The sequence below is a fragment of the Poromitra crassiceps genome (genome assembly GCF_964638095.1).
Source record: "Poromitra crassiceps genome assembly, chromosome: 5".
Classification (NCBI taxonomy): Eukaryota; Metazoa; Chordata; class Actinopteri; order Beryciformes; family Melamphaidae; genus Poromitra; species Poromitra crassiceps.
Window position 1 is genome coordinate 46541398 of NC_139642.1, and position 15659 is coordinate 46557056.

The window sequence follows — 15659 nt, forward strand, 5'->3', positions numbered from 1 at the left end:
GGACGAACAGGTCTCAAGATAGGACACGCATGCACGCGCGCACGCACACACACACACACACACACACACACACACACACACACACACACACACACACACCTACACACACACACACACACACACACACACACACACACACACACACACACACACACACACACACACACACACACACAGATTCTTTGCTTCATGTGATGCTAGAGAACACTCGTTAAGTATGCCTCCTCATGTTCAGTACATCAAGAGTAGAGCACACCATGAAAATGTCTGGTCAACCTGCACGGAGGAATACATCAAAGTATGAAACATGTTATTTCCTGTTGCCAGTAGGAGGCGCTAAATGTCTCTCCTATTTCCTTTTGTCTGTCTCACGTGTAGGACCTGGAAAGAGATCAACAATGGAGCGGCTGGTTCTGTGTGTCCTGCTGTGTGCAGCGCTGGTGAAGGGATACAGCTGCCCCGGCCGCTGCATCTGCCAGCACCTCTCCCCCACGCTGACTCTGCTCTGTGCTAAGACCGGCCTGTTGTTCGTGCCCCCCACCATCGACCGCAAGACCGTCGAGCTGCGCCTCACCGACAACTTCATCACCATCATCCGTAGGAAAGACTTTTTCAACATGACCAGTCTGGTCCACCTCACCTTGTCCCGCAACACCATCAGCCAGATCACGCCCCTGGCCTTCGTGGGCCTGCGATCCCTGCGGGCCCTCCACATGGACGGCAACCGCCTCAGCATCCTCAAGAGTGACCACTTCAAAGGCCTCATCAACCTGCGCCACCTCATCCTTGGAAACAACCAGATCCACCATGTGGCGGAGACCTCCTTTGACGAGTTTGTGGCCACCATAGAGGACTTGGATCTGTCCAATAACAACCTGCACACCCTTCCCTGGGAGGCCATAGCCAGGATGGCCAACATCAACACGCTCACGCTGGACCACAACCTGATCGACTACATCGGAGCCGGGACTTTCACTCTTCTCACCAAGCTGGTGCGCCTGGACATGACCTCCAACAGGCTGCAGAAGCTGCCTCCAGACAGCCTGTTCCAGCACGCCCAGGTGCTCTCTGACGCCAAGGCGGGCTTCCACCCCTCCTCCCTGGCCGTGAGCTTCGGGGGCAACCCGCTGCACTGTAACTGTGAGCTGCTGTGGCTGCGCCGGCTGACCAGAGAGGACGACCTGGAGACTTGCGCCTCGCCAGACCATCTCATGGACAAGTACTTCTGGTCCATCCAAGAGGAGGAGTTTATCTGCGAGCCTCCTCTGATCACCAAGCATCTCTCCACAAAGCCCTTCGTGATGGAGGGGCAGGGCGTCACTCTGAAATGCAAAGCCATGGGAGACCCCGACCCGGACATTCACTGGCGTTCCCCGGACGGCAAGCTGGTGCATAACAACTCCCGCACCATCTTGTATGAGAACGGCACGCTCGATATCCTCATCACCACGCTGAAGGACAGCGGGGCGTTTAACTGCGTGGCTTCAAACGCCGCCGGCATCGCCACAGCTGCCGTGGAGATCAACATGATACCTCTGCCCCTGTTTGTCAACAACACCGGCCACATGCGCGAGGACCCGGGCCTCTCAGACATCACCACCTCCTCCAAGTCTGGCAACGACACCAAGGGCTACGACAAGCAGGACAGGAGGGTGCTGGTCGCCGAGCTGACCTCGTCCTCCGCTGTGATCCGCTGGCCGTCGGAGCGCCACATCCCCGGCATCAGGATGTACCAGATTCAGTACAACAGCACGGCAGACGACACTCTGGTGTACAGGTAAGCCATGGCTTAGAGGCGCAGGGAGGGAGGGAGGGGAGGGGAGGTGATAGGAGAGGGATTAGAGGAAAGGTGAGACATCTGGAACGGCCATCTGCTGAATGGCATGAGGCTTGATTAGAGCGGATTGACACGCCCCCCCTAGATGCAGGATGATTACGTGTGTCCGGATATAAGCAGGATCTGTTTAGTATACTTTGGCTTTGGGGTTTTGAGCTGAGCAGTGATATCTTTTTTCCATGTGTGAAAATGAGTTGCATAAAATATACAGTGTGTTGAAGATATTCATGGTTTGCCTTTAAGTGTCTTTTTAACAGTTATGAATCACTCCATTTAGTCGAGTTGCCACCTCACTTCTTCATCCTCACCATTGCATCTAAATTAAACCCGGGCACCAACTGAATATATGAATTCCAAAACCCTGTAGGACTAGAGGGCCTTTTTCCTGCATCATTAAAACTTAAACAATAGGATAGCTACTGTATCTATTTTACAGCATTGGCAGTAACTGGTTCCATTTTAAGTCATTATCTGTGTGTCTGCATTAATTGGCTAAGCACCAGTGGGCAAGCCCACCCCCTTTCCCGGGAAGATGCGGAAGTCTTTGTTTAAGCTGTAATTCTTCGAATGGCCACTTGGGCTAGGGGGCAGTAGGCAGATCTCCCCATGTTAAAATGCCCGACTTTGTAACAAGATTAAACATCTTTCCAGTTAGGGGCGAAACACGGTTTTGGTCTATATAGCTAATTTCACCTTTTCATAACAACTGTAGGGGGGTAATTTTTTATATAACTCGCCCGTTTGGAGTAAAATAGATGATAGAAAAGGAGGTGATTGACAGATCCCCTGTCCAGTGATCGTGCAGCTTGCCAATCACGGACCAATAGCAGGCGGAGCTGCAGCTCTCCCATCTCACGTGAGGTGCGGAAGGACTCGACCCATTCCTTCCCACTCTGCTGACGGAAAACCAAGATGGTGACGGCCAACGTTTGAACTCCGCCAGGGAGAAGAAATGTAATGGGATAGCTTCCATATTATTTATGTCTATGGTAACCACACAGGATTAGTAGATGTACAGTAGTTACTTACCAACAGGCTGGCTGCATCAAATAGATGAATACAAGAACAAGGTCAAAGTAGGCAGCTGGTGGTAAAGCAATACATTAACTACAGATACAGAAAGAATGGCAAACCTAATAACCAGTGTTACTTACAATTGTAAATTGTGTAAGAGTGAAGATTGTTATATGCAAAATGAGCTCAAAATGGAGTTTCAATGATTCATTTTTCTCTCTTTCTTTAATGAAGCTTTAACAGCACCATTTGCAGGCCTTATTAAAATACCCGTTTGAATATGAGAATAAATTTAATGTATTAATTATTCAATATGTGGCACACATGGATTGAATCCAGTATACTGGTATTTCAGGATTTATATATTCATAGAGTGAGTTGATACTGTATAAGTGGTTGACTTGCAGATTTGATCTAATCAGATACAACAAGTTGCTTTCCTGCATAATTGACTCCTGTTGAGGCACGGACCTGGCTGTTGTTTTGTCTTCAGGTGGTACATTATTACCGACACGTGATAACCATCAAAGTATTTCTTTAGGGAAAAAGGAACGAGCTTGTAATTATATTAACGCCAATGTTGACCTGAGGACAGTGCCTGTCTCCTTTTTAGTTCCAGCCATCTAATCTTACAACCACAGTTGTTTAGTCCACAATGTTCACACATCAAAATGCCACATCATGGCCTTGTCCACGGCCCTGCACGTGTTGTGGCATATACTTTATAAAGGTACCAGCCACCAGCTCTCTCACACAGTAAGCCTCTTCTACCTTGCACTTTGCCTTTGTATCATTCTAGACACAAACTCACTGGAGTCATTTCTAACTGCCACCTTATACCTCAACACAGTCTCTCATAAGCCAACTTTAATGAGGTGTTTTGTTGTGTTTGTTCACCAGTATGTGAAACGTAATGCTCATTCGGAGAAGCACTGAGATGGCCCCGTTAGTTACCTTTTCGCTGGGTAGAACTGACACCTCTTATGCAAATCAGTGTATGGAGGCGTTGCAACGTAGGCGATGACTCCTCTCCGCGTTCACCACTCTCCACTGTGTGTTTCTTCTGTCCGCAGAATGATCCCATCTACCAGCAAGACCTTCTTAATCAATGATCTGGCCGCGGGGCGGGAGTACGACCTTTGCGTGCTGGCGGTTTACGACGACGGCATCACATCGTTAACGGCCACGCGTGTGGTCGGCTGTGTGCAGTTTCACACGGCCAACGAGGTTAGCCAGTGCCGCTTCATGCACAGCCAGTTCCTGGGGGGCACTATGATCATCATTATCGGCGGCATAATTGTGGCTTCGGTGCTGGTGTTCATCATCATCCTTATGATCCGCTACAAGGCCTACAGCGGCCCGGAGGAGAGCAAAGCCAAGGTCAGCTCAAGCATGCACTCCCAGACCAACGGCAGCCAACAGAGGCTCCAGCGTTCCGTCTCCAAGCAGCCTTTTGAGGAAGGCCACCACGAAGCCCAGGCTCCGAAAGAGTGCATGGCTCTGGTGCTGAGGGTGGACCACGAGAAGAGGGAAGGCCCAGCGTCCACCACTGCCGTCCTGGAGGTGGAGCTGCTTCCGCCGAGCACGGACAGAATGAAGAGGAGAACCAGCCTGGACGCCCAGTGCTCCGGCCCCCCGTCCGAGGACACACAGACGGACAGCAGCCTGACGGGCTCCACCATGTCCCTGTGTCTCATCGGCCCTAACGCCGGCACCAAGGAGGCCCCCAGGCTCAAGGACAAGAAGAGCACCCTGGCCAACATGGGGCTGCTCCCCAACGAGCTGGCACGAACTAGGCACAGGTTCTCTTTCGACGGAGGGGATTACTCCATATTTCAGAGTCACAGTTACCCGCGCAGGGCGAGGACGAGGTGGCACAAGTCCACCAACCATCTGGACGCGGAGGCCTCGCCGATCGCCAACAGGAGAGTTACGTTCAGCAGCACCGAGTGGATGCTCGAGAGCACGGTGTGAGGGAAGCAGAGTAGCCACGACGGCTCTGTCACTCAGCTGCACAGACACACATACATGCAAACACACACAAACTGACACACACACACACACACACACACACGTCTACATACTGTACACACAAGCACACGGACCGACTGCCCACAGCATACTGTACTATGATCAAGCATACTTACATGTGCAGACTTTCTGTGAGTTTCTGGAGAACAACACAGTCTCCTTTCACCCTGCCTCCCCATCATACTCCCACAGAGCTTTGTTGGCCATGTCATTTCTTTCTGCAGCAGTGCCTTATTCTAAAAGATGTACGAATGGAGGATGCTGCTCATTGTAGTCATAAACCTTTCTCTCTATCATCGCCTCCCCCACTGTTATGGGGAGCGTTACTTTTGATTTTTCCTTTTTCTGTGACATGCCATGGGGTGTGGCATTTGGATGTGACTGTTTCTCTTTGAATTGTTAAAAAAAATATCTATGTGTAACAAACAAAAAAACAAACAAACAAAAAACACATCACACTGTAAAGTGAACAGCCAGGTATCCTGTATGTCAATCATGTTTTGGGTTCTTTCAAAAAAAACTTTTGCACAGAAGACACGAGATACAAGGACAAGTATCACCACCAGTCTATACAATAATAAAAAATAAATAAAAAATAAAATACAAGAATTATACACATGCCGATTTCTAATGTTAGCATAGAGAGGATGGACCTGCAAAACGTTGATTCCTCTTTGATGGTTGGACTGTATGATATTAATAGGTATTGTTCCAGATGTGACTGTATATTAATCGGTACTGTATCTGGCTGGTCTAGATAAAAAGACAACAACAAAAAAGACATATATAAGTATATTAAAACATTGGTGTATGTGTACTAACTATGTAAGTAAGTAAGTCATATGTCACATGACTTTTTACAAAGCATTTGGGTGTTGGCTGCAAGTTTTTACATTAAAAACCTGTGTCATCACATATCTCCCTATTTAGTATGTCAGAGTTTGGACCATTTATCCCGCGCAGAGGGTATTACGTTTTTGTGTGTGGGATAACTGTACCGTGTGTGTGTTACCAGTGGCATTTTCTTCCTGTGCTGCAGAAGAGGCGCAGCGTATTACCACCAAACAGTGTCCTGCTTTGGCCTTTGGGGGCGGATCTGCGCAAGTCGATTAATATTTTATTCTCAGAGACTATTTATAAGGCTCGCACTTCAGTGGCGCTCTACAACCACAAGGGGTGGAGCCATGGGGGTGGAGCGGGGTGTGGGATGATGAGTAGGGAGATGACGGCTGAATGAAATGGAAGGAAGCCAGTCATTATTAATAAAGGTGTGCAATAGGTTGTGTCCCACTAGATGGAGACAAAGATCAGTGAAGTTCCAAATTAGCTGCAGGTTGCAGTAGAGCTGCTTTAATAATAACAAATAGCTGTGGGCCTGTAAAAGCATCTTATATTTAATGCTGCGTTTCTCTTCATCTCTAGTCATTGACACGCTGAACGGCTTATATGTTGAAAAAGGCACAGCAGTGGGAGGCTATTAGAGGGTGGATGGGAGAATTTCCTTCGCCTTCCCTTCTGATTATGCTTAGCACACTGGCCAAGATTGAGCTGAGAGTACGGGCCACCGAGAGAAGAAATATGGACCGGAGAGAGGTAACTCAAATGGGAGGATGTCCATTCTCCTTCCATTATCAATTGTGAGAGGACTGAGTCTGTCCAGGAGCAGCCAGGGTCAGCCTCACATTTCCTCAAGCCTTTCCATCACATTTCTAACCGCTTTTCAGCGAAAGCAATGGATATATACAATGTGAACAATTTCACCAGAATCTGTATCTGTCGCTGTTAAAAGATTGGAACATTCTGCTGGGGAGAGGAGGGGGGGGGGGAGATATATTTTAGTGTGTAATAGCTCAGCTGTCAATTTGTGGCGCACAATGTTTTTTCAGTGCTCAACCTCCCATTAAGCACTGAAGGCCTCCATTCTTGAAATATGCTGCTCGCCATTTCTCACGACAGGAGAAGTATCATATCTGTCCGCTCATATCTACAACCACTATTCATTCTGCCCAACATAAAATCTGCTTAACTAGGAGGCTTACACTGCACCCAGTCTGGAAAATTGGCCAGAGCAGCCAAACTGGCTAACATTGGGGTAAAACAAAGTGTCTTGTGTCTCATCAGCAGTTCTGAGTGGCTGCAAAGTTGTGCCTTGACGAGGTAAAGGAGATTCCATTATATATTTCATGCATCATAAGGCTGTTATGATGAGAAGTCCAGTATATTGTATCTGAAAACACAGTACAAATAGAAGGATAAGTCTTTACCTATTAACCATACTGTTTATTCTAATATGCAGGGTGTGAAAAATATCAATATACAGTACTTCATGGCAACTGCAACCAACTGTATTCCAACTATGCTGAAGGTCAAATGCCGATCCGGAGTTTAGCATCATGTTTTTAATTTAATTATAAAAAGATATTAGCCAAAAATATATTTACTTGTATAATTTCTAGTTTTACTTTTTTTATGAAAAACTAGGACAAAATAGTACATCCAGAATATCCTTGCATAGTATACTGATGTATATGCTGAGAGTGAGGTAAATTGAGACACTTTTTGTATCATATTTCTGTGGAGGGAAAGTTTCTACTGGCTCTAGCAAAGTGTTCCACTAGTAGATTAGATTCTCACAGATTCTTGTGAATGCTGCCATTTTAACCATATGACCAGACATACAGACATTATTGTTCTGTCAATGCAGATTATATACATATGTCGTATTGTGGCTTTTTGGGGGGAAGTTTATAAGTTATTTGCAGTTATATAATGGACACACAAAAATATTGCATCCTCAATTTTGGTTCAAGTTGACCCATTGCCAAATAAGGTATCTAACCCCATGACAATCTACTTAACATTTTGTCAATACTGTACTGATTTAACTGACCGTATATTTGCGTGTTGACAAGAGAGATGTTAAAAAAACTGACAAATTTCAGAGAACATTATTAGATGTCTCAGCAGTTAGACTTCAGTATGGTTTGAACATTGCTATTTTTGTCATCTACTCAATGCTACAGTATGCTGTACAGTTGGTACTGTATGTTCAGTACTGTTCTGGTGTTAGTCACCAATTTAGCTTTCCCCCTCCCTCAGATGCATCATTCAGCTGTAGGTCCAGGGATCACAATGACACGATTGATAACAGTAATGTGTCAAACACAAGAGGGAATCTGCAAATCACAAATGTAATTTATTCACTTTGATGAGTAGCAGCTTATTAAGTATGTTTTGCAACATAAAAAGACAGGACTACAGCGAGCCCTCTGATCCATGATGGCCTACAGAGAAGAAGCTTTCTGTATATTTTCCATTACAAACAGCTTGGCAAACAAATCACACGGTTTCTGTCTGAAATGAAATTTTCCCTGTGCCTGAGTTTATTTCAAGGTATTAAACTATAAATTATATATATACATATATATATATTTTTTTATATATATATATGTTACCCCCCGATTACCCCCCCCCCCCCCATTTGTGCTTGGCCAATTTTCCCCCTGCTGCTTCCCCCTCTGCCAATCTGGGGAGAGCCGTAGACTAGCACCACGCTTCCTCCGACACATGTGCAGTTGCCCGCCGCTTCTTTTCACCTGACAGCGGGGAGCTTCACTGGCAGGATGTAGCACGTGGGAGGTTCGATCACGCTATTCCAACCAGTTCCCTTCTGCCCAGAACAGGCGCCCTGACCGACCTGAGGAGGCGCTAGTGCAGCGACCAGGACACAGCGACCAGGACCCTCAATATGGCTTCTCATCCGCAGACACAGCCAATCGTGCCTGTATGGACGCCCGACCAAGCGGGAGGTAACACGGGGGCGCGAACCTGCGACCCTCGTGGGAATCTACCGCTACACTACCCAGATGCCCAAACTATAAATAATTAACAGTTATCTGGATTTACACTGCCAGCACATTACATTTGTTCACTTTCTGCATTTGTCTCTGAACTGATCTATTTTGTTGTCTAACCAGATGGGTGGCACCACCGATCCCAAGCTTCTCTGTGTTTACTGTAACAGCAACACAGACACAAAGTGAAAATGTACATATTTGACCCTTACGGCAAAATTGCTATTTGAATATCAGCTACTATAAGCTATGACCATCTAAGTGTGGATGACCAATGTAAATAAAAAAAAGAACGATAAAAAGTGTTTCATGAAAAAATTGTATTCCATTGTTAAATTACAAAAACCTAAAAAGCCAGCAAAATAGATGTTTGTCACCTATGCCATTGTGTTACACACAAATATGTAAGTCATTTACAAAAGTCAATACAATACTGAATAAAAGCCAAATTAATTGTCATAATAACTGGCGAGGAAACTTGCATAATCTGCCTTTTGTTTTGTTTCAAAGTTGTGCCACACACAAAAAAGGTGGGCATTTGAGGACATAATGACGCCATGTGAGACGGACTGAGCCGAGAGTCAATAATCAATGAGGCATTGCTGACAGAATCCTTGGTGGGGCAGGAGGTGGATCCCCCACAGGCTCCTCCTGGTACTGCCGGCAGCTGGCTCTGTGTGTGGCGTGCATCAGGGCTCTGCATTGGTGATGATGAGATATCTCTCAGTGTGGCGTGCTTCAGGGCTCTGCAGAGGTGATGAGATATTGCTACAAAGAATACCCACAGAGCGGACTGACAGCGCAGGTTTGTCCATGTCAAACTGAGCACAACAAAACTCAACGGCACTGCAGAGAGAAGCCTTCTGGGCAGAGAAAACAAAGGAAGCTACAGTTGTTTTCCTAGTCATTACCTGAGCTGTGTGTGTGTGTGTGTGTGTGTGTGTGTTTCAGTCTCCAGAGCTATCATCATCAGAGTTCTCCTCGTTTGCTCCCTTGCAGTTTTTGATCCTCTTCTTGTGGGAGTCCGACCCGGAGTCTGAGCCTCTGCGGGTGTCCTGCTTTCGTTTCCTGCGAGAGTGTGTCCGTCTCACTCCCTCGGCGTGGCTTTCCTCTGAGCTGCTGTCCTCTCCTCTCTCTCTCTTCCTCGCCGCCTTCTTGTTTTTATGTTTGCTTTTAGACCTCTTCCTCCCCTGCTTGCATCTGGCGCCGTCGCCATCATCGCTGCTGCTGCTGCTGCTGTCACTGCTCGAACACTGCGCCCTCTTTCGCTTCTCCTCCTCGTCCCTCTTCTTCTTTTTCTTTTTCTTCTTTCGAGAGGGTTTTTTCGAGCGTTTGGATATGGCCGTTTCTGTGCTGCGCTTGGACTTTTTCGTTTTGTGCCGTCTCTTCTTTTTGGCGCCACCGGTTTCTTCACTAAAAAAAACAACAACATTTGTAGTAAGTAAGCAAGCAAGACATTGGCAGAAACTGTGTCATTCAAATCGGAACACATTACAGTACGCACACATACTTTAGTCCTGGCTGGTTGCACAAAACACCTTGAGTTAGGATTTTCCTTAGATTCCGAGTTAAGGTGTCCATAAAATAAAATCGGCTGCACAAAACACCCTTAAATCTTGTGCTTACGTTTTGCTTAAAATGTTTAACCTTAAGGAGAAGACTTTAAGGTGTTTTGTGCAACCGATTTGATTTTATGGACACCTTAACTCGGACTGGAAAATCTTAACTTAAGGTGTTTTGTGCAACCGGCCACATGGGCGCAGTCCGGCTGCAGTCTATGTTCCACGACCGACAAACAAATATAGCCAAGTGAGTCAGACACTGTGTTCATGGATCCAAATGATTCCATAATACTAATTACATTACATTACATTATATTACGTCATTTGGCAGACGCTTTTATCCAAAGCGACTTACAATAACACATTTTTGTCAGCAATAGAGCAATCAACTATGCAACACAGTCTATGACAACTACAACATCTGAAAGAATAGTGGTAAAGTTATGTTAGTCTTTTTTTTATTATTTTTTAGAGAGAAAAAGAAGTTAGTTCAAGAAGGGCCCAGATGGAGCATGAAAAAGTGTGTCTTTAGTCTTTTCCGAAAGATCGGCAGTGATTCAGCCGTCCTGACCGAAGGTGGAAGCTCATTCCACCATTGAGGTGCCAGGGACGAGAAGAGTTGCGATCGGGATGAGCGACTTTTTAGCCCCCGTAGCGAAGGAGGGGCGAGGCGTCCTGCACTAGTGGAGGAGCAAAGGTTTGGAACCTGACCATAGATTGCAGGTACAGAGGAGCCGTCTGGTGTACTGCCCTGTAGGCCAGTACCAGTGTCTTGAATTTGGTGCGGGCCGAGATGGGAAGCCAGTGAAGGTCCCGGAAGAGGGGAGTGACATGAGAGAATTTGGGTTGGTTGAATACCAGACGGGCTGCAGTGTTCTGAATGAGCTGAAGCGGTCGGATGTCGGCGGCAGGTAGGCCGGCCAGGAGCACGTTGCAGTAGTCCAGGCGGGTGGAGCTGGTGGATCTCATACTTATCCCCCTGAACTCTGATGTTCCCTCTACATTTCCTGTCAAGTAGCTTCAAATACAAATCCGACACTACAACAATGTAGCCTGGTAAAACCATACTGATCATGTGAAGTCACATGTTCTGTGTATCCGTCTGGCCTCCAGCCTGCTACATTACATCAAATGGAAAAAAATCTAGACATCTTGTTCATCGTTTTATACACTCTGCATGACATATTTGGTATCTTTGCAAACCTTGGTATCTTGGCTAGAATGTAAAATAACGTTCTGTGGGTTTGAACAAATCTTGGGCACACAACATGTGTTTGTACTGATGAACTGCAGGTTTGCGCAGGTCGGACTCTTCTCCCCCACCCCCGTCTCCCCTCTCTCTGGCACTGTGTGAGCGTGCGTGCGTGCCAGTGTATGTGCGTGCGCATCATGTGTGTTTCACCGGCTTTGAGTTTGCTTGATGTCTCCTTTCACATTCTCATGTTGCCCTCGACGCTCTCTCTTTCTCTGAGCCGGTAGAGGCTTAGGCTTACAGGGTACAGAAATCTCGGCTCAAACAGACATCCTACAACGGACCAGTGTTGGGGGTAACTCATTACAAAAGTAACATAATACATGTAATATATTACTTTTAGCAGTAACTCAGTAATATAACTTATTACCAATAGGATTTCAGTAATATTATACCAGTTACTTTGTCAAGTAACACAAGTTACAAATTGAGTTACTTTTTTTTTTTTTTTTTTTTATCAAAGCACATATTTAAATAAAGATACAATCATTTTCTAATCAAATTGTGTTTTTATGCAAATAACCACTATAGATGGCAATAATAAAGGAAAAGGATAACATTTAGAATTTTGGACGTATACACTGACTTCAAGATGGCTGAAATTATTTTTCGGGATGTTCCGGGGGAGCGATATCATTCTGCTACTGCCGTTATTTTGGTGAAAGTAATGCAAAATTAGTGTAATAAGTAACGAGTTACTCTACACAGACAGTAATATTGTAAAGTAACGTATTACTTTCAAATCAAAGTAACTAGTAATATGTAATTACATTTTCAAAGTAACTTGCCCAACACTGCAACGGACACACATGTCACTTATAGAAGCAGCTGCACCGCTTAAAAAGATATTTTCTTACCAATCACTTTTAAATTCCTCTGGGTAAAGCTCCTTGAAACCACTGTGTCCCCATCTGCAATGTGAACAGAGACCAAATCAGATTCACCTCACAGATTTATTTATCAGACAATCCTATGTACCTTATTTGCCCTACTTAATACAAGGAACTGAAATATATTTGGAAGGAGATTTAGCCATGTACCTGTCAGGATCATTGGCCTCAAACTGGTACATTTTGCGAGTCCAGTACCGAGTCTCTCTGTCATCGTGGCCTGAGGCGCGCTCTCTGCTTCGACATTGGTCTCTACTAGGAAAATCTGACACTCGATCACAGTGCATACTGCCCCTGAAAAACAACCACTATTATCAATAAACCAACACGCCAACATAACACCTGTAAACCTAGGCTACAAGTACAATATGAAACATGATGCTAAAATAACAACATAACACCTGTAAACCTAGGCTACAAGTACAATATGAAACATGATGCTAAAATAAGCTTTGGTGATACTCTTGTCCAGGTGCCACAAAATAGAAATGGGATATTCATTGATCAGACCTCATACAATCTGCAGGCACATTTCTTTGGTGGGACGTTGGCTTCTGCCTGTCTCTCATTTTCCACATCTCCGACTCTTCCTGGATCTGCAATGGGTCAAAGAAAAGTAAGTACATGAATAAACAACTGCTCCAAACAAACTATCCAACAGAGAGCAACACACACAAACACATAGCTACACTCTGTCTTTACTGGTATGAAATCCTTTTGATCCCTCAACGGGTTGGCCAATCAATCTGAAACTGCACATGGGCATTGAGCATTGGCATAGGCAGGGACTGACAAAGCTGATTAGGGCTGCAACTAACGATTATTTCATTATTAATTAAATTGGCAATTATTTTTCAATTAATCTACTAGTTGTTTGGTCTATAAAATGTCAGAAAATGGTGAAGAAATGACGATTACCGTACTTTTCCCCAAAGCCCAAGATGACGTCCTTAAATGTCTTGTTTTATCCACAACGCAAAGATATTCAGTGTACTGTCATAGAGGAGTAAAGAAAGACCAGAATATATTCACATTTAAGGAGATGGAACGAGATGATTTTAGCATATTGTCTTAAATGTGAATCTAAACGACTAATCGATTATAACACTTCGGCCCAGGACCACGTGCATCATGTAGCAGGCGACCGACCTCATGCAACTCAAGTCCATTCGAGGAAACTACATCTTTCAACAGCCCAAATACACCCTTTTCACAGGGGCCCTTTTGTGCCGAAAAGGCAGGGTAAACACAGGTGCAAGCAAAACACTAATGAGGGTTTCCAAATTCCAATCATGGAAGTTTGAAACCCTCATTAGTGTTTTGCTTGCACCTGTGTTTACCCTGCCTTTGAGAAGGGTCTATTGGCAGTGATGACATCATCACTGATGATGACATCACTGATGACATCATCACCGTTTCAACAGCCCAAGTTTGGCACTGATGACATCATCACCATTATCCATTCCTGAATGAATTAATGCCTGACTCACCCCAAAACGTCTTCTCTTGACTGCTGCGCACGTGGTAAAAATAGATGGCAATTAATTTTCTGTCGATCGACCGACTAATCGTCGTTGCAGCTCTAACGCTTATTTTTCCATTTCCCCACATTTAAGCTGTTTGAGCATTTTTGGCAAATCTGTGTGGAGTTGTTGCGCATGCATCCCCAGGTATGGACTAGTATTCATAGTATTCCCTAGCCCCATTACTAGCCCTCACCCATCGTCTTTGGCTCCAGGACTGGGTAACATAACGTTACCATGAGATAACCACCGTGAGATGCTGAGGGAATAACTGTGTTTTTACCCGTTTTCCACCATCGTATCGCAAATTTGAAGCTATTCACATGTTCTATAGATGTCAGTAGTTTAGTTGGGGTGTTAAAATGATATGATGCTGTGAAACAGCCGTTTAAATCAAGTATTTGGACAGCCTGTGCCGAATTTATGAGATGAGTGCCGACAGGAACCTTGGGAGTTTGAGTATTTCATGAAAAAAAATTCTTCCCATGTGCACTGGATTTATTGTTCACTGCGCCGCCATATCCGTGACTACAATGTATGCTCGCCGCGTGCAAGCGGTGTACCCTGAGAGTAATATCAAACACACTCTGTTGCAAACATTGTAAATTCGGCACAGGCTGTGGAAATACTTGATTTAAATTAACACAGTTATTCCCCCGGCCACAATAAACACACTGGCTGTGGGTGTCATTATTCATGGATTCATCATTTTCCTATCAAGATAGCTATGTGTTGATGTAACAGAATACTATGAATGTGTATGTGTGTATGTGTGTGTGTGTGTGTGTGTGTGTGTGTGTGTGTGTGTGTGTGTGTGTGTGTGTGTGTGTGTGTGTGTGTGTGTGTGTGTGTGTGTGTTGCACTCACACATACACACCTTGTTATGGGCATCTGTGTGGCGGATTACATTCCACAGCAACACCTTGCCCATCGGCACCCTTGACATGGTGGCACCTGTAACGAAAGATGTATTAATAATAAAAGATAAAAAGTACACAGGCATTTGGTCGGAAGGAAACAATAATCAACTATTCGACAGAAAATTGACGTTAACAGACAAGCAAGATTGACTAGTGTAGTAGTGCCAACACAAATGATCGACTACAACAGATTTAACTCGTATGTAACGTAGTATTAATAAATTCGTTAGATATGTATGATCCCCCCTCCCCCCCTCCCCCCCTCCCCCCCTAGATCTCTGAGATCTCGCTAGACGTTCGCTCAGAAGGAAATAACGTTACAACAACAACAATTAACTTAATTGGTATTCTCATAGTTTCCAACAAACTGCCAATTAAACACAACAGAGAAGCTTGTCCTTACCAACTCGCTGAAGGCTGGATTTGTACCAAAAATAACAAATCGAGAAGATCAAGAAGAACACAGCTCCATGGTTTTAGCTTACGTTACGGCTTTCACCTTTACTTCCGCATTCTCTGTGTGACGTTGCCCTACGCTCTGCGCCATTGGCCCGACGGAGTGTACGTCAGAAAAATCAGAACTGTGATTGGTCCAAATGTCTGCGAATCATGTGTTGCGGCTTCGAAATGCAGGGTGGCAGGGGCAGGATCCGCCCTTCTCTGCCTCTGATTGGCTTACCCGACATTTTACTCTAACCATAACCAATTATCACTCATCGTGCCTAAAACCAACCCAATCAGAGGCTAACCTCGCGTCACCAGGCTCTTCTCGGCGA

General features: G+C 45.1%; 2 protein-coding genes across 2 annotated transcripts; one reads left to right on the forward strand and one right to left on the reverse strand.

The window, feature by feature from the left end:
* Positions 1-398: 398 nt before the first annotated feature.
* LOC310776807 (leucine-rich repeat and fibronectin type III domain-containing protein 1-like) lies at positions 399-4825 on the forward strand (the record flags this gene model as incomplete). The annotated part of the gene is made up of 2 exons (XM_083636992.1): positions 399-1777; positions 3925-4825. 2 exons carry the CDS (start codon positions 399-401, stop codon positions 4823-4825), a joined length of 2280 nt encoding a protein of 759 aa, XP_083493118.1.
* Positions 4826-8444: 3619 nt separating this feature from the next.
* Positions 8445-15369, reverse strand: nkapd1 (NKAP domain containing 1). The gene is made up of 6 exons (XM_083636451.1): positions 15287-15369; positions 14841-14917; positions 12951-13036; positions 12591-12734; positions 12408-12461; positions 8445-10149 (listed from the first exon to the last, which is right to left on the reverse strand). The coding sequence occupies exons 2-6, from the start codon at positions 14907-14909 to the stop codon at positions 9684-9686; spliced, it is 819 nt and encodes a 272-aa protein (XP_083492577.1). The 5' UTR covers positions 14910-14917; positions 15287-15369; the 3' UTR covers positions 8445-9683.
* Positions 15370-15659: the final 290 nt, after the last annotated feature.